The sequence below is a fragment of the Pyrgilauda ruficollis genome, unplaced genomic scaffold (assembly GCF_017590135.1).
Source record: "Pyrgilauda ruficollis isolate IOZ18807 unplaced genomic scaffold, ASM1759013v1 scaffold163, whole genome shotgun sequence".
In the NCBI taxonomy this organism is placed as follows: domain Eukaryota; kingdom Metazoa; phylum Chordata; class Aves; order Passeriformes; family Passeridae; genus Pyrgilauda; species Pyrgilauda ruficollis.
This window is the reverse complement of record NW_024515098.1, coordinates 523414-543064: the sequence shown is the minus strand read 5'-3', so window position 1 is coordinate 543064 and position 19651 is coordinate 523414. Positions and strand designations below refer to the sequence as shown.

The 19651-nt window shown below is 38.8% G+C and overlaps 1 protein-coding gene across 9 annotated transcripts in view; it reads left to right on the top strand.

Moving 5' to 3' along the window:
- The window catches only part of ANO5 (anoctamin 5), a 58971-nt gene that overhangs the window by 24504 nt on the left and 14816 nt on the right, over positions 1–19651 (top strand). For 4 of the 9 annotated variants that reach the window (XM_041463257.1, XM_041463255.1, XM_041463256.1 and 1 more), the window contains 10 exons: positions 1198–1311; positions 7461–7529; positions 8502–8786; positions 9143–9256; positions 10812–10927; positions 12307–12441; positions 13672–13777; positions 13867–13927; positions 16235–16386; positions 19065–19139. In XM_041463257.1, coding sequence (XP_041319191.1) covers positions 1198–1311; positions 7461–7529; positions 8502–8786; positions 9143–9256; positions 10812–10927; positions 12307–12441; positions 13672–13777; positions 13867–13927; positions 16235–16386; positions 19065–19139 — 1227 coding nt within the window. Of the gene's footprint in view, positions 1–122; positions 168–1197; positions 1312–7460; positions 7530–8501; positions 8787–9142; positions 9257–10811; positions 10928–12306; positions 12442–13671; positions 13778–13866; positions 13928–16234; positions 16387–19064; positions 19140–19651 lie in introns of all 9 variants that reach the window. The other 5 variants (XM_041463254.1, XM_041463251.1, XM_041463259.1 and 2 more) reach the window with 3 other exon arrangements.

Genomic DNA, 19651 nt, shown 5'->3' with positions numbered 1-19651 from the left:
TTTTCCTAGCTTTAAAGGACATGGATTTCTTGCTCACTGTAGCTGGGGGGCTGTATGTGCTTGAAGCAGTTGATTCTTGGAGAGAAACAGTGGGCCTGCTAACTACTTGTTGGTTATTCCAGCAGAGTGGAAGGAAATATAATCTGTTCCTGAAGCGACGTCTCAGGGTAAAGCAGTGATCAGTGCTGTTGCGAGTGGCTTGTGTGCTGCAGTAGTAACATGCTTCACTGTGTGGCGACTTCTGTTAACGGGGAGCAAGGTTCACAGTTCCAAATGAATATTCTGTGCTTTCTCAGGGAACACATGCAGCCTTGCATGGTATGAGAGAGGAAAGATAGAGACATAATACTGTCTTTTGTTCCTACTCTAATAAAATAAAATCCCAATTCAGCCATGTACAAATACACATTTGCTGATAGGTGTGGTTGAAAAAGTAACAACAACCTTTCTCAGCACAGAGTTACATTTAAACTAGAATATTCGCTTCTATAGAAAGCACTTTGCTGTACGTCTTGTATTTGATTTGATAGAGCTGGATATTGATGTGATAATAAACAATATTCCTTAGTGAGTTAACTTCCCTAGGAGAGTGGCATTACAGTCTTTTATTTGCCTAACATTAATTACTGTGACCTAATAGTGAAAAAGGTGGATGTTGTTACTAAGACATTCTGGCATGTTGGTAAATTAAAATGTGATCTTTAACAGATCAATTGGAATACTAATTCCCCTGTTATTTTGATATCGTTTATTAGGTGTGTTTTTTCCCCATGAAACTAAATACTCAGTGTTGAAACATCACCCCTGTATTTTTGTGAACTATCTTTATGTGTGGTCATTGCTGGGACATATGTCTCTATGGTGGTTGATTTAGTGATGTTGCTATATAGAGGAAAATGCATGGAATTTACATTTTGCTACCTGCTTCAAGTAGTCACAAGTATTGCTACACTAACATATAATATATATATTTTTCCTGTACCAGTTATTTACATGTAATGCTTGCAGACATATGCGGTTAATTTTGCAATTACTCAAACTAGATGTAGCCCTTGTTAAAACCTGCCCAGATACATCTTCAGCTGTAAAGAAACTGAAGAACTGTGGCAATATGGGGGAACTTCTTTGCCTTCTGTGATATTTTAGAGAAACAGCAGTGCTTGTTTTTTTTAATTCATATGCCTGTATCTTCTACAGATTGATAAAAGACATCAAAGCAAAGATTCTATTTTCTTCAGGGATGGTGTCAGGAGAATTGATTTTGTTCTCTCCTATGTGGAAGATCTTAATAAGGAATGGGAAAAAAAGTTGGTAAGTTTGTCTTTTTGAAGTCCTCTTCATTTTTATTTATAATAAGATGAATATCAGTTACTAACCCTTTCAGATCACTAGACTCATCTGGAATAGGATTTACCTAAAAGTCTGTAGCTATGTGAAAAGCAATTCCATGTATGAACATTTCTGTGTAATTTACTGTTGTTTGTCAGGATCCAATTTTATTAGATTCTTGCGTCTATGTTTATTGAATTGATCACTCTTCATTACTTAGGCTGAGCAATATATTATACAATGGAGCAAAGTGATCCAAATTATTTTGCTTCTTCATTTAACAGTCTAGCTAAGACTATGGAGAAATATTTGTAAATACTTGCACCTGTAAATACTTTCAAATAAAGGAGGATTATTCTTCTAAATAAGCAAAGGTCATCCAAACAAGGTTCAACAATGACTAATTTTTCATACCCTTTTGACTGTCGTTAGAGGAGAAATAGATTCTTAACTCCAAGACTAAATGCAGTTTTTCTTTAACACTTCTGAGACTCTTCTTAAAACCTACTCTGAGTAACACAAACACAGCATGTCCTCCTGGTGCTTTTCCCTGTTTGACCTTCTGTCTGAATATGTGTGTTCATTCTTCTAGAAGAATATTTGAAGTGGCTTTGATAAGAGCTCTCCTATGTAACAGAGCACAAAAACAAACTTTCTCTAAAATGCCAGTTAGTGATTATCCTTGAACTTGCCAGCAAGACCCAGTTGCCTGAATGGTAATAATAGGTCAGATGGAATCAGTTAATGACACCTGTTTGTTACATGCTCACACTGACAGATAAAGTCTCACTTGGCTAACATAAGTTCAAGCTATATTAAAAAATCCAGTGTAATGAGAGGCAGTCAAGACAAGAAATTTTATATAAAGCACAATATTTTTAAAAAATAAGGATTTAAATTTGTTTTTTCTCTGTATTCACTACCTTCTTTCAGGGTCAGGAGAGGTTACATTTACAAACTAGTCTCTGCAATATAAAATTCCAAAGTTTATTCATGATCAAAAAAAATTTAAAAAGGAGAGAGACATTAGAAAATTACATTCTCAGGTAATCATATTCTTCTGAAAGATAAGGGTATCCAAAGAAAACTAATTATGCCAATGCTTATGACAAAATCATGATCAAAACTATTGGTCTTTGAAGCAAGGAACAGTTACAATCTTCATCTTATCATATTGAAGTATTTCATAATTAAAAATTCAAATTTCCTTTGGAAAAATACTACAAGATTAGTCTGTTAAAAAAATTGCATATTGCTTACATTCTTTGATGAAAAAAATACTGTTTTCATTAAGAACTTTTGCTGCCTGTCCTTGCATCCAAATGCAATCTAGGGTAGAACACAGCCCCTCTATCCTACTCTCATTACGTTAAAAAATCCAAAAATTTGTCATGTCTCTGTTTGATGCTTTTCCCAGATTAAGCATCTCAGTCAGCTTTGCTTGGCTAGCCACATTCCAAAGATTTTCTTGGGAGACCAGGTTATTTGATAGCTGTGATACTATAGGTTTATATACAAGCATGCTTTTTCAAACTCACTCTGACTCTTTGTCAAGCTGTACTCCTAGCTAGAGGCTTTCTTCTGCCCTGGAGCAAAATGCATTTCAAAAAGAAGGAAGAGAAGTCCATTCAATGCAGAGAGAAGAAAGATACCCAAACAAAAGTTGTCAAAGCAACTCTTAAACTTTTCCATTAGTCATATTAGAATTATTTAAAATGAGGGAAGAAATGAATACTATTTAGGTTATGTTTCAAGTGGGAAGGAAAGTGAGTCAGATGGTCAGTCTAGTCACTCACTCATGTTGTGTGCAGCAGTTTCCTTCTCATTGATTTATGGCTCATTAGGGGATAGTAGGAATCTCTGCCAAACCAGAGTCCATGTCCATGGGTGTCATTATTGACTGAAGGAGTCACGTGGGAAAAAGCCCAAGAGTTAGTAGCTAATATTGTCTTTCCTCTTTGACATAAAAATGCACTTCCTAGGAGAATATCTCTGTCTCTCAGAAGGCATTAACATCCCCGTTAAGTCTTGTGATATTTAATTATGTGTATGTTTGTTCCTTGCAAAAGAGTTTATGACCTCATGGAGGAAGGTCATTGGCTGTGTAGATAAACTCTGTGGTCACTGGACAAGCAGTCATGGAGATAGCAATTTTTTTTACACAGTTCATGGGACATCTGCATATGCCCTACAGTTATGTTCACCATAGATCTTTATGCAGTTAGTATGTCCATAAATTAGTGCAGACTTCTTAGCATACAAGTACTGTGCTCTTGTCTTTGTGGTAACAAGATTTAAATATTGATGAACTGCAGCCTCTGGAATTTGTCTGACATACACTGTACCTGCTGTTGTACAGTTATCATAGAAAGAAATGTTTCTTTTACGGTAGTACAATGATGCAGTAAAATGGAGCAGCTAAGAATAGAAGTGTTTGTATGAGGAGAATAACAGTTGTGACAAAGGGGTTTTTTTCCTAGTCTCAAGGAAACAGCTTTATTCTGCATTTCTAAGAATGCAATAAATAACTTCTTTGTGTGTTTCAACATAGCCCTGATACAGATGTAAGAGACAGTCTGTTCATCTTCTCCCTTAGTTTCATGCAGAACAACTTTCAACTTTTTTGAGATTCCCAAATACATTCCAGCTTCAACTGGAAGGCTGTTTTGAACTTGCCTTCTATAAGCTACATGAATAGATCCAAACCACAAAGGTCTCTGAACCAAAATTAGGATTACAATTTTTTGAGACAGTATTATTCCTTAAAGCCTCCAGCACTTGTGGAAGTACTTCACTACGATATGAAATGTATATGAACCTGAAAAAACAAATAGAATTTATAAAAATACCTAACAAAGTATTGATGTATGACCATGACATAGTCTTTATTGACCATAAGTATATTCTTCACAAGAACTACAGAGAATTAGGACTCATAGATCTCTGTGCAAAGTAACTCCACTCCTATGATGACTGGAAGCAAAGTCCCTCTGTCCCCAGTGAGGTACAGAGATAGAGAATGAAATTTTATTGAGTTCTTTTCCCAGTTTTCATAATCTCAGAGAGAAACCTCTGCTTTCTTAGAGGTACCAGCCAGGCCAGAGGTAGGGAGCCACGGGCAGCAAGTATCAGATGCTTGTTGCTGCTGTTAGCAGGTGCACCCCCAGGTCTGCAGGAGTGGCTGAAAGCTGGGCTCAGCTGAACTCGCACCACGCCATGCAGCTTTGCAGAAGTTTGGCTGGTAGTTGCAGGAGGAGTCACAGCATATCCTGCATTGGAAGGGATCCACAACAATCAAGTTCAATGAATCGGCAGTGCCCTGGCAGCCAGGAGGGCCAGCCCTGTCTTAGGGGGGCATCAGGCGCAGTATAACCAGCCAGGCAAGGGAGGAGATGGTCCTGCTCTGCTCTGAGCTGAGGCAGTCTCACCTTGAGGTCTGTGTGTGATTTTGGGCACCATAATATAAAAAAAGACAGAGGCTGAGAGACTGTCCAAAACAGGGCCACGGGGTTGGTGAGGGGCCTTGAGGGGAAGCCTTATGAGAGGCAGCTGAGGGCACTTGCTTTGTACAGCCTGGAGGAGAGGAGACCAAGGGGAACCTCATTGTAGTGTACAACTTTCTTGTAATTGTAATTTTCTTGAAGAGGAGGGAGAAGTACCAATCTCTGCTCTCTGAGACCAGTGAGTGACAGGACTCAAAGGAATGGCATGAAGCTGAGTCAGGAGAGATTTAGATTGGGTATTAGGAACTAAAAGATTTTTACCCACAGGGTGGTTGGGCACTGGAACAGGCTTCCCAGCGCAGTGTCACAGCACCAAGCCTGACAGAGCTGAAGAAGCATTTGCACAACACTTTCAGGCACAGTGTGACTCTTGGAGTGCCGTGTGCAGGGCCAGGAATTCATAGTTAAAGAATCACAGAATATGCTGAGTCAGAAGGGACCCACCAGGAGCTGGACCTGCATTGTTATCTGTTGTTGTACCAGCACTGTTATCACAGTCAGGTTTATAGAAGTTACCTCTCTTCCCTAGGTACCTGATTATGCAGTGTTGCATTTGCTTTGGGCATAATAGTACTGCTGGACTTTGGATATTATTTTGTTAATCTTAGTGGGATGGTTCATTACAGCCCAGCACATGTTAGATGATAAAGTTAGTCTGTGCTTATCCCACATTATGTGAGATATCCACATAATATGATGGATGTGATGACTTAGAGAGCTTCCCTCGTGCCTCTTTGACTCCAGATTGGCATCTGCAGCAGAGTCAGAAATATATGCATCGGGGATAGTTTATCAGGTTTGGGGCAGTAAGCTTAAAATTCTAAGTACACATTAAAAACAACCAGCTCTGGTCCAAGGATACGTTTTGTCCATTTTAAGCCTTTGATGGTGACATGAAGAAATCCAGTATTTGGGAAGAAAAGGGGGCGGATTTCTATTTTTTTTCTCCTGCAGATTGATTTCCTTTTAAAAATGTTTTTCCCATTAACTGTAAAGTATAGTACATTGCATGGGTTTCAGGAGGGGGCTTGTGGGAGAAGAGCAAGGTGGTTAAAAGAGCATCATTTCTGTTAGAGCACTGCAGTTTGTCACACTGAGTGTATTGTACGGGAAGATAAGTAAGATGGGGCCAGACCCTTTGGCTCTGTCTGCTCCTGAGCTGCACAGCTGGAAGGAAGCTAGCTGGTGTCTGGTGGCAGCTGGCATGCCTGGCTCTCTTCCAGTGTTTGCTGGAGAAAGAATACACCAGTGTGCTTTGTTAGGAGAAAAGGTAATCCAGAGTAGCATATAGCTTTGGATACCAGGCTTGGATGTCAGCTTTTCTATAACAACATAGCTTCTTAAATCACCTTTAGTTGTGTTGTTCTCTATCTGATTATCATGTCAGCAAACCAGAGTTCTCTGATGCGTTTACACAGGTGCGTTTAGGCAGATTTGTAGGAAAAATAGTGCATAGAATGGTTTTTGCCCCCAACATGTGCTAGAACTCAGGAATTATATTCGCAAGTTTATGTAGTCCAGGCTGCTGACACAGGAAGACATCTGAGGGCTATGAAAGCTATTCTTCAGTCTGCATTCATTTGTCTGAGTGGGTTATGCTAACTGAAATGCAAAAATGGAAGTCTACTCCTCACTGACATGCAGGAAAAGAAAATTGGTTGAAAACGATCGTGTTTTGGGGTTTTTAAAGTATGTTTGAAAACTGTAATTTAAGATTTTCTATAGAAGAAACATTAGACAGCATGGCAGGGTTTAGCTAGAAATAAATTTGTGGTCTAGCTTGTGCATTTTAAAGAGGGTAGGGCTCAATATTTGGCTGAATGTATTGTTATTCTGGAGTTCTTCAGCAAATTTTATATAATTAAGAGGAAGTTAATACAGTCTCTCAATACGAGCAAAAATTATACAGAGAAGGAGAGGAAGAAAAATGTTCTTGCCTAAAGACATGACTTAGGAATTACTTTGCAAAAAAGAAAGAGTTCAAGAAGAATATCAAGCTCACAGGTCATGCAGCCACCACACACTGCCATGGGCAGGTTTGTTATCTCTGCATGAAGTCCATGCTGACTTTATGCAAGCTAAGCACATGCAGTGATTTGTTGGTCTTATCAGTGATGTTTGTGAAATACTGTTTGAATTGTCTGTAATCAGTACTTGAATGTCTGTATCGGGTGTAATTGTATAACTAAATATACAAAATAAATAGATGAAGTAAATAGATGAAGCTGTAAGCACTCAGTCTTCCACGTGCTTCCAGAATTTTTCTTTTCATCTTTCTCTTGGAAATATAGCTAAACTTAAACACACCCCACATACCAGCCTCCTGAAGTCAGAAGTGCTCAAGACACAAGACATCAGCTGCTTCTCTGGTGACCCAGATAGCCCAGAAAAAGCCTTTTCCTACCCAGTGGGTGCCCGGTGGCTAGTCAGTATCCTGGTGGTTCCCATCACAAAGCTGGCTCTCACTAGAAAGTGGCCTGGTATGTGTTGGCTGGTTTTTGTCTGCTTCCATAGCCTTAAGGGGTTGTCATCCGGGCAGCTGAGAGAAGTGAAACCCAGTCGGTCATGGGTGAGTGATCAATTAGTGCTAACTTCATCAGTAACTAAAGTGTCTTTGTTTCTCTTCAGGAAAGGAGAAAAGAATTTGAGAGCAACCTGCAAAAGGCTGGTTTGGAGCTAGAAACAGAGGACAAGAAGGTAAAAAAAAAAAAAAAAGAAAAATTAGGGCCAGAAAGGACTTGGAAATCAATAAATCACTTTCTTTCTCTGAGAAAAATTATAAATTATGCTCATAGATTTCAGTGGAGTGTGACTAATTTAGGGGAAACAAGGTTAATATGTTTATTTGAGTGCTTTTTCCAGATACATTGATAAGAATTTTGGAAGCAGAATAATTTTGATTCAAGAGGAATCTTTTGTTTTTGCTTTCATAATAAGAAGGTAAAATAGCTGTGATTTGGTTTATCTCCACATAAGTGGGAAGTATGCTTACAGTTGATTTTAATCCAACCTAACAATGAGTAACAAGTTTGGAAGACAGTGAATGGATTAGTTATGCCAACTGGATGTTGTAATTATGAGGAAGGACCCTGTAACCTCGAGGATGTTTGATTAGTGGTACTGTTTGCTGTAATTACTGGATGACTGTGCGATTTCGACTGATGGAGTCAGCATGCCAGAGGCTGAGTTGAGTAAAATAAAACTCTTGATGAAGTTCAGGCTCTGTAACATCCATAGCTAGGGAATTCATTGAGCAATATTAAAAACCCTTCTGATTGCCAACTTCTGCTGTGAATGCAGAGAGCACTAGAAGAACATACATGTTACATGAGGCCTGTGACAAGATTATTCTTCATGCTTCCAGTGTAATGAGAATTTTCAGGCTTCAGTGTATGAGGTTATTATAGTTTGAAAAGCCTTTGCGAGGTTTTAGTAGTGCAGAGGTTATTTTTAGGAACCACCAACCACTCAGATAAGCTTTTCAGTAAAAAAAAATAGAATATATATATATACACACACACACACAAAGTCCTTCTGTTCCCTCCTACTTTGTTTTTAAATACTTTAAAAATATGTAAAAGGTAATACATTTTATATGAAAAATATTCCCATAAATCTTGCAATAAAACACAGTGTGGTCTAATGTCTGATTTAACTTTTCTGGATCAGGAATCTGAAGATGGGAAGATTTTTTTTGTGAAGATCCATGCGCCGTGGGAGGTTCTGATCACATATGCAGAAGTGCTGAACATTAAAGTTCCCATCAGGGAAAATGACATTCCCCCCATGGTGGAGAACCCCCTGGACTGTGTGCTTTTCCCACTGAGGCTGCCTGAGAAGGTGATGCACCCTGAACCGGATTATTTCACAGCACCGTTCAGCAAGGACAAGCAGGAGCTGTACCTCATTAATGATGAGAGCACTTTCTTCTCACCATCCATGAGAAACAGAATAGTACGTATGTCAATTTGGCTACTTATGTTTACAGGTAGATTTACACGGCCCCATCGGAATATTCATGTAAGGGAGGAGTGAGTATGGAAACCTTGGCAACTGAGGTAAATACAGAGAGGCCTGGGTACCTGTGCATCTTGCTTAGAAATATAAAATAATTGTTGGAACTGATCTTCTGGATGTCTACAAGGCAACTGTGCCCCCACTATTCTTATATGAGATAAGGCCTTCTGAAGAAATGCCTTGTGCTTTTGCATGTTGTTCCTGCAGATGATACACAATGCACATCTATTACAGGTTTCTATTGAATGGCCTTAGAATAGGAAAGGTCTGAAGTTCTCATTCTTGAATCTCAGGTTAATTATATTCTTACACGTTGCCCATATGGAACAGAAGAAGGGAAGAAAAAATTTGGGATTAAGAGACTACTAAACAATGGCACCTATACAGCTGCATATCCTCTTCATGATGTAAGTATTTCAGCTTTCTGCTCCCTTGAGCATTTCCCAGTATTTGCACTCTTTTACCCTCTGTGACATTTGCTGTTCCAGGAGACATGAAAATATACTCAAACCTTTCAATTTGTCCCAATAATTGATTCTGTTTTATAACAAGCAAGGCATAGCTGTCAGCCCTGCTATTTGGCTTTTATGTGCTGAAATGTTTCTTCCCACGGATGAGATTTCAGAATATGTGTCAGTCACATCATTTCTGTAGAGACTTACTCCGTCGTAATTCCTGTACTGTTGATGGCACGGACCACGCAGTAGTGCCTTAGATTATAGCAAGGAATGAATCTCTACTGTAGATGCCTGTGTTCAGCAGTGGGTGTGCACACATACATACTGCAGTTACACAGTGGTGCACACTACCTGCAGTTACAGGAAAACTCTTGGGATCGTACCATTTTGGGACTGAAGTCAGGTAAGTTGCCTGAACCCTGCCAGTTCAGTGTGGGATGGTGACTTGTCCATCTCCCAGTGACCTTTGGCTGCAAATACTGTAATATTGGGAATGTGGTAAGGATAGCAAATACTGTGGTTAGTTTTGCTGTAAGGTCAGTTTTTAATATAACATGTGTGGGTTTAGTCCTGAAATTCTATGGAGAAAGCAAGAGAGAGATGGGTTACAGTGTGTTAGATGGGTTTTTTAGCTTTAAAATTTTTCCTCCTAAATGTTGTGTTTAATTTTTTGCTTAAATCTTAAATTCTCTCTGTGTTTTTAAAGGTTATTTCAGATGCCACTATGCTTTAGTGAACTTAAGTTGCCTTTTCATATCTCTGAATTCTACCATAAGACATTTTTAAATACTATATATAGATTTATATTTTTAAATGTTTGAAAATATTTTATTTTCCTTAGAAAAAAAAATTTGAGTGAATGGACATTCCTTATGTTTTCACGAGGAAAGTTTGGCTGATTAGGATCTAGAATGCTAGTCTAGGCTGGAAGGTACTTTATACTGTTGGGATTACCAAAACCACAGACAGTAAAAAGCAAGAATCTCTTCTATACAACTACAATCAACTTCAAATGCTAAGAAATCTTATGAAAAAATTCTAAAACGTGTGAGACAGACTCAAAAGCCTTTGTCTAAAAATAATTATTTAATCTTTCAGAATATTTTCAAAATGCAAACTTTAGGTTGCTTAAAGTTCTCTTGGTTGCTTCCTACTTAGAAACCAATTTTCATGCTTTTCTTTGTGATCAAGAGGCATTCAGAAAAAAAGAAAACCAAGATCACGAAGTGAATCATTGACATAGCCAAATATTTCTAGAAGCGGAGTTCTGTGGCACAAACAAAATTAGTCAAAAGTTGTGGTTATTTTACTGTTTAATTTGTAGGAAAGTGATGAAGTTCCAAAATTTTTGTAGTATTTGACAGTTAAGATACCTGGTAATGACCAACAGCACAGTCTCAAGAGGGGTGCATCACCATTCCAGGGTGCATCCTGTTTGTCTCTTCCAGTGTGGTATTTGGGACTGTCACTGAGGTGTTTTCCCCTTGCTCTGATTTGCCCACAGTGCCAGTACTGGAAGAAGGCAAGCGACCCCAACTGTGATAGCGAGAGGTACACGCTCTACATGGAGTGGGCCCGCTTCCTGCGCTTCTACAAAGAGCAGCCTTTGGTCCTTATCAGGTGGGATCCTGCCTGGGGGCTCTTACGTGTCCTTGCTTTTCACTGTCATACAGCGTATATTCATCTCTAACTTGATCCTGCCAGGAATGATGCCTTGAGAAGGCTGACTTGGAGCACAGGTACACAGGGGTAAAGTAGGTATTTATTGACAGGCCTCAGGGGATGCACCTTGAGCAGCACAAGAGCCTGGCCAGGGCTACACCCAAGGTGAACCCAAAATGGTCACAAAATGGACAACTGGTCACGAGGTGTCTCACTTTTATAAGTTCTGGTCAATTTGCATATTGGAGTTAATTGTCCAATTATAGCTTCAGGTTATGAAGTCCCATCCTTCTTGTTTTCTCTCTTCAGCCCATATTGTTGATGCTCGTGGGCCTGAAACTTGCATAGGCTGTCCTTGGTCCCTAGCTGGAAGAGGATTGTTTCATCTACCTACTCTGTGAAGAGAGCTTACCATTGCTTAATATGAAGCTCAGAGCTACACACTGAAGCAGCACAGAATCTGAAAGATATAAAAGCTAAACCTTAAGGCATCAGGAAGTGTTTGCCTCTTTTAAGATCCAGTGAGAGATGGATATTCATTGGGCACTATGTCCTGGGAGGACATGACAGAGCTTTCTACTGAGAAGTGGCAAAATGCTTTATCTCAAATGAAGCCTCTTTCCATCTAGCCAGTCCTTCTGGGGTTATTTTACAGATAATTCAGCTGTTAAAGAAACACATACATAGAATACCTCAGATTCTTTAATCAATCTCTGCCAAAAATGTTAAAGGTTTGTTTGAAATGTTGAAACTTCAACACAGACTTGAAAAAATACTGATAAAATTAGTTTAATTTTAGATAAAATCAAGTTTGGAAGCTTGATTCTTAGTTCTAGCCCCAAATTTAAACTCACTTAAGATCTCTTTGATTCAGCTGATGTGATACAACAGAATGTTGCTTTGTTCACAGGTTACACAAGTGGTTGTATTTCTGTGGATTACCTGTTTGTTTTAACCATATGGTCAAAACTGTTGTGCTGTTTCATTTGTGTAAATCCTTGGAAAAATCAGAAAGTAAATCTTCACTTACACTATTCTGTAGAAAAGAGAAAAGAGTAATTTTAATGTTAGTTTCTGCTAGGAGGAAAAAAGGGACAAAAGAGGCCATATTTCCTGATCATTCACCTTGTTCATACAGCTTGAGTAACTTCTTATGGCCTGTTTCAGCCCTCATTTTCCACAGAACCTCAATGCATTTACTCTTCTGTTAAGAGAGAATTTTGCCAAGTATGTCACTTTTACTCTGGCCAGTTTGTTCTACTACGGTTATAAATTTTGCTTTGCATTCCTGTTAATTGCTTCTTTTTTTTTTTTTTTTTTTTTTTTTTGGTATTCAGAAAGTACTATGGTGAGAAGATTGGAATCTATTTTGCCTGGCTAGGATTTTACACAGAGATGTTATTCCTTGCAGCAGTTGTTGGCTTAATCTGTTTTCTTTATGGCTTGTTTACAATGGATGAAAATATGAGCAGGTAAGTATAACATTGAAAATATCCTGGGCAAAAGCTAAGCAATGTGAAAATTTTATTGCTGCAAAAACAATTTTATTCTTGTTGTTACTCAACAGGTAATAACTTTTGAAGCTTGTCAGAACAGACAGATTAGTTCTTCAGCTGTCTTTATTGACTGTAAAGGTGGTGGACCACTAATGCAGAACTTGTGACTATCAATTAGTAAGACTCTACTTGTAGGTGAAAAGCAATATTTTGTTGGCCATAGCTTTCTATATTGGAGAAGCTGGAATATATGAAGTCCTGAGAGTTACCCCTTAGATCTCTTAAAATTGTTTGAGTGCTTATTGTTGCCTTAAGCACGTCTATTTAATCTGTTTTGCAGAGCAGTCTGACCTTTTTGTGTAGGTCATCATTTATACTAACCAAAAGCTTGAGTAAAGCAGATCAGCAGTGTTCAACCATTCCCAAAGAGGAATCCAGTATCTTAGAAGCCGCAGTTTGGTGGGGTATTTTAAGTAAGCATAGTATTTGTTTTATCAGAAGTCCAAAGATTTATTGTATTCAGGGATTGGGGGTGGGGAGATGAAAAGAGGGTTGACTTCTCATTGCTCACTGTGTTTTGTAAGAAGGTTTCCATAAAATTTTGAGTTTTAATTATAAGAGATGACTAACAAGTTAAAATTCTCATCTATTCTGTTGAATAATACAATTTCGAGACTTGTGTTTTAGCTAGGTTAAGAATTCATCTGGGAATATTGTTATACATGTTGAGATTTCTCTGGATATCGAAGGACTGTCATAGAATTCTGAGTTTTACCCACTGTCATTAAATTGAAGTAGGAAATTTTACTGCAGCTATCAAAGCGGAAGTGGTCTCTGTGCTTTTAGAAAAGGTGTTTTGATGTCATTGCTAAGCAGATGAGAAATAACATGGTTTATATCTTGCCTGAAAGCAGTGCATGTGCAGTACAGCTCCTGACAGACTCCTGATTCATTGCTGGTAGAGCCAAAAAGCCCATATCAAGGGAATTGTCAATTCTGCTCCTAGTAGCTGCTTCATTCTTGGGTTGCCCTGACCAGCCTCTGGTTAGTACTGGTGATTGTGACAAGATGTGGCATCTTTGCTGTGAAGCTGCAAACGTTGAGCTTTGAACAAATGAAGCTCCTATTTATTTTTTTAAATAAATTTCATATAACGGCTTTTAAGATGCTGTGGAAACAGGTGCTTTACAATGTTTTCCTGCTTAGCAAAGAAATCTGTGACCCTGCAATTGGAGGAGAGATCATCATGTGCCCTCTCTGTGACCGAGACTGTGAATACTGGAGACTGAACACCACCTGCGAGTCCTCACAGGTCTGTATCTGGTTCTGCAGCCACTGGTCACTTCTGTTCATCCTGAAAACTGTCTTGGTACTGACCTGTTCCTTGGTATTCTCTTGCAGTATTCCCATTTGTTTGACAACGTGGCAACTCTTTTTTTTGCCATTTTCATGGGTATATGGGGTGAGTACATTTGATAAGTTTTATGTCAAGCAATAAGGAGATCTTGGCCAAGCTGTTGAGGGACACTGGAAGTGGGAAGAAGGGAAATAATGGCTTCACCTTAGCGTCCTGCCTCAGATGCAGAAGTGATGAATGAGTGAAAATAATTTAAAGTTACAGAGAAATTAAGACTTAAAAAAACCCAAGCAGGCATCTAGGATACCATAAGAATAACATAAGCATTGTGTATTCTTAACTGCTGATATTTGATTCTTTCCATAGTAACCAGAGGGGTCCAGCCTTATGCAGCCCATATAAAAGTCCTCTCTGCCCAGCCCTTCATATCATCAGTGCCCCAGTGAGGGGTGGGGAGTTTAGTGCCCCTTCACTGGATGGATGGTGGTGCATCACTGCTGCTGTATTACCTGTTCTTTTGGGATGAGTAAATGTGTTGGGATCTACTCCAGTGAACTTCATGCCCTGTAGTATGTTTTGATGACACAGAAATAGGTGGATTTCTGGCCTCTGTAATTACAGTTTCACACCAATGATACCTCTTCAGACTTTTAAGAACATTGGGTTGAATACATGTTCTTCTCTTCAACTCTGTGAAGGCTTATAAATTCTGGATAGCATAGTTATTGCTTCTTATTTCCTTAAACACAATTCTCTTGTTTCGTACTGTTTGTATGAAATGTCATCATTAAATATTCAACTTGTATATAGATATTTCATTAACTCACAAAGATTCTTGTGTGCTAATAGAAAACCTGTGTATTTTTAATCAGAGGATATAATCACTCACTTCTTTCGTACAGAATTGTTTGAAATCTAATAAGATTTTTGTTGTATGGATGTTGTACTAAACTTTTCTTGGTTTCTAAGACCTAGCAATTGCGTGACATGGACTAGTCATTCAGGAAGTACCAGCCAAAGAGTTTAGAACTGCAGAAGATAAGCTTTCCTGTGTTTGTTTAAACCATAAAACTTCCCCAGTTCAGATAAGAACAATCAGATTACAAAATGTTTACATTTTAAATTAATTTATAAAGGGTTCTTAGAATGTTATATAGTGTTATAAATTTTATGGTTGTTTATATATGAAATCAATTCCCTCTAATGTCTTAGAAAAATTCCTAAGCCAGCCCAACTGTTGATTTTATAAAATCATCAGATATTCACTGTCTTTAAAATGACCATGTGTCCTGCTTTAGGCCAAATTTGGGAGGAAACCTGTGAAGGGATCCCTCTAGAAAGCGAATTCAAGCAGCCCCTCCCCCCCACAGTTTGGGAGACATAAATCTCCTTCCAGAAAAGTGGAAAAAACCTATTTATTTAACAAGCAAAGTGTTCACAAGCATGGAGAAATGAATGATATTAAACAATGGAAGCTCTCGTTGTCCTGAAGGGGTGACAAATTCAGAAAATCCTTTTCAGGGGCTGTAGCTCAGCTCGCTCTGTCTCTTATCAGTCCCTCCTGTGCTGGAAACGCTGCATCCCGGGCTCCAGTGGGCCAGGTGTGAGCTCCAGGTGTTTTTCTGGGTTTTCGGTCCAGAGCAGGTTCAAGCAGTTCCAAGACAAAGAAAAGCCACAGTCTGGGGAGCTTTTCTGCCTCAGCTAGCTAAAAAACTAACTAAAAGCAAAGGAGAGTTTTCTCCCGCTCCCTGTCCGTGCTGCAGACAGCACAGTCTGTGAGAGAGAGAGAGCTGGAGCTCTTATCTCAGTGTTTTGAATATACAGCTGTGAAAAAATTCCACCCCTTTTTCTTCTCCCCTCCTTTGCTCTCGGATCTAGTTTTAAAGGCACAAAACTTATTTCTGGGCAAAACAGATGAATGGGGATACAATTCAGTATCATAAAGACACCCTAGGACACCATGATGTCAAATAAGCATCAAAAAGCAACAGAAGTGTTTGACCATATTACTTGAAAGCTGTTCTGCTTATTTGCTGTAATATTTTTGCGTTACAGTTTTATATACAGTAATTAGTTGAATTATCAGGTTCTTTTCTTATTTCCATGTTGCTTTTTGCCTACACAGAGTAGTTAATTGAACATGGTCACCATAACCATGGAAATACCCATATCTTGTTGTGGCATCTTCTTTGTTATCCACTTCTGGAATTCAGTTAGCTGATAAATCACTGGATCCATATTGTGGTCTTATCTGTGAACTATAGTTGGTAGTCAGTAAAAATAAGTGAGTCACACTGTAATAATAGCACTGTAATAATAAACCACAGAAAAGAAGCCAGTGCAGATGTTTAACTTGGTTTATAAACTTTTTCACATCTTCCTTGACTCTAGTTTAACATTTTCAAATTGTAGTTACGCTTTTCTTGGAGTTTTGGAAGAGGCGGCAAGCAAGGCTAAAATATGAATGGGATTTGGTTGATTTTGAAGAGGAACAGCAGCAGCTCCAGCTGAGGCCTGAGTATGAGGCAAAATGTACCCAAAAGAAGAAGAATCCCATAACTCAGGTATGAACGTGCTGTTTTGATGAGTGTTCAAATCCAGTTGTACACTGAAGGTTTTGGAACATGGAAATTGATATATTAAATCAGGAAAATAAGGGCAAAGTTTATAGCTTTTATGTGTTCTTACAGCATCCTTCACAATTCAGGGTAGCAGTCTCTGGAGCTTTCATGCCTTTAAAACCACTCATTCTTATCCCTACACAACATATGAAGAAACAGTCACTTTGATCTACAGTGATAAGCTGGTCTAGCTGTGGTTTAGCTTCTGATACACAACACTTTGTTTGGAGAGCACCAGAGGGATGAAAGCGGCCATAATCCTGTCTCTGAAATATAATTGAGATTCAGTTAGTTACCCTACTTAGCTCTGTTAAACACTATATAAATATTAGATGTTAATTGCTTTCATTTAAATTTATTTTAGGTAGGAGTTATTTGACAAATTTCAGGATCAGCTGGTTGAATTGCAGCACAATATCTACCACACCCATTTGATGTATTTTTAAGTCATCTTTTCCCTTTCACAGAATTGCATATAAATAGCTTATTGTTGCTAGTCCTAAGTATACTTAGATAACACAGTCTTCAGAAAAAAACCAGAAGCTTAGCCAGAATGTGGGAAGAGTCTTTGTTCTAAAAACAATAGCCTTGTCTTTCAGAGCTTGTTTCCTTAATCATTAGGAAATACATATACTAATCTTATTTCTCACAAGAGAGATTTTTTCCCCCTCCACATACACAGCATTAGTTCTGCTGTTGTAACTAGTGCTGTGTACCTTGCACAGAGCTCTTTGATGACAGTGCCCTGTGTTTAAGAGTGTAGCTCTGCTGAAGCATTACTTTCTGCGTGTTCAGGTAAATCAGTTTTCATTAGTTAGCTAATTGAAAACACATGCCTGCCCGTTATGTGTTGTGTGCTGGTTTGCATCCCTGTGTTTGCTCAGGCTCAAAGCACACCCCTTCCGTGGCTGCAGAGGGCCCAAACCTGGCAGCCGGCGGTGGCTGTGCTGCGGGAAGGAGCAGGGACAGGGGCTGGCCCTTGTGCGCTCTGCAGGCGAGCGTGATCCTGTTAGGACAGGCAGTAGTGGGCTGGCTGGTTAGCAGTGGTTGTGTGCAGCATGGACCAAAACCTGCAGCCTGATGAGGTGAATCGGTTGTGCCAGAGCACAGCCAAAAGCTTAGGTGTGCTTGTATACTGTCCTGAGGGAGAAGATTGTTCTCTCTCTAAATTAATCCAAATCCCTTAGGTGAGATAGGGTTTTGTGAACTTTATTTAGGAAGTAGAAATGGACTGTAATACACTTATCTCAGTGTGAGATACTGCACTCCTCTGTATTTTCTAAGTATGCATTAACAATTGCCATAAAAATTCAATGACTCTACATGCTTTTATATTATGACATTTCAGTTTACTGTCTCAGTGGTTTTTCAGAGGCTTTTTTGCAGTAGGGTTTATCAGTGATCCTTATCAGTACCAAATTAATTGTAGGCTAACCTGTACAGGTAATAGTAATTTCCTTCTGTTAGAGCATGTCCTATAGTGAACACAATAGGCCAGTGCTTTCAAATAAGTTAATTCTGCAGGAGCCAATAAGGTTATGTGGGTACAGGACAGTGACTTTGTGTCCTACAGCTGGTTTTGCTTCACTCAGAAAATTATTTCATCATTATTCATGATTCAAAGTTTTAAGTGCACTGAAACCAAAATTGCTGATCTTGAGGCTATCATTAACATACTTGTTCGTGGTGCTAAACTGTCTTAACTAGATCATAGCTAAAATCTGGTTTTGCTGATCACAATAGAATTGTAATCTACATAAATAATGAAGCATTTGATTCAAACCTTAGCTCTGTCATTGCACATTACTGCCTGTATTACATTTGGGATTGCAGCTTCTGTAGTACTCAGTGCCACTTTGCTCAAGAGGACTCTAAGCATTCTACAGTGCCTTGTCCAACAGATTTATCAAATTCAGGTTATTTTTCACTATATCTTCTTCTACTGGCATTAGTTCTTAAAGAGAAGATTCTTTCATAGAACGTGTACTCTGATATTTTAGGAACTAGAATTGGTTGCACAAGCTACGTGAGCATTGAAAATTGTTCATGTGTTGTCTGGGGATACTGGCGTGACCCAGTTGCTTGGTGCTGCAGCAGAGCTTGGCAGCTACATTCATAGCCATTACTTCAACTAAAAAAAGCAAATAAAATGGAAGGAGTGGAGAAAAGCACTGTCTGACTGGCACATTCAAATGACAAGTTTTAAGGGATCTCAGCACAAAGAATTTATAACACTGGAGTCCCGTTGTAGACTCAGAGCTGTTTGACAGCTAACCTAGCATTACAGCATTAGTTGTGGCCTGCTTATCTCAGGAAGTCAGTATTTTTCCTTTAGCTGCTGATTGATTTTGCAAAAGTTTAACCATTCTTTCCAAGTACTGTCTGGTAGCAGTTTTATGGCCACTTCTGTCCTGATCTTTTTGCCCTGCCTCACCCCCCTCCCTCCCCATCCCAGCACACTCGAAATTATGTTCTGTCTGCCATTTAAAAGGGGCAGGGTTCTGGATGATTTCCCTTGGATGTGAGCACTTTTCACACAGCTGGTGAGAGCTCTGTGTGCTGCTTGATGTTAGAGTAAGATGTGGGAATAACATGAACTGTGCTGTACTTGACTCTTTCAGGAGATGGAGCCTTATTTGCCTTTAACGAGCCAGGCTGTGCGATTCTGCATCTCGGGAGCTACAGTGTTGTTCTGGGTGAGCATCTTTTTGAGTCATCATTTTGACACGTCTCAGAGCTGCTGTCCATTACTAATCATCACATTAACGCAATTTAGTTTTAATCATGATATTAACACATGATTTTATTATTGTTCTGCAGATTTCACGCTGTTGTTTGAAGTGCACTTCAATTCTGCTAAAGAATTTTTTAGAAAAGGGCACTCGAAATCTGTCATTAATTAGTCATTTGATTGGACATTTTAGCATGGGGATAACTTTCTCTGTGACTTATTTGATGTTAACAGACATACCGAAAAAATTGTGGTAAGGCAGACAAAAAAAAAAAAGAATTCACAACAATGAATGTAGAGTGAGTTTCAGAGTGAACAGTTTAATCTAACTCATCCTTCCTATCTCCTGTCTGTTCTTTTTCTGCACTTTCTCAGATATTGGTATTAGATTGTTGGCTTTTCTTATGGTAACAAAATAATTTTGTTGGTTTTAACGTATGTAATACAACAAAGTATTTTTGCCTGTGTACTTTGCAT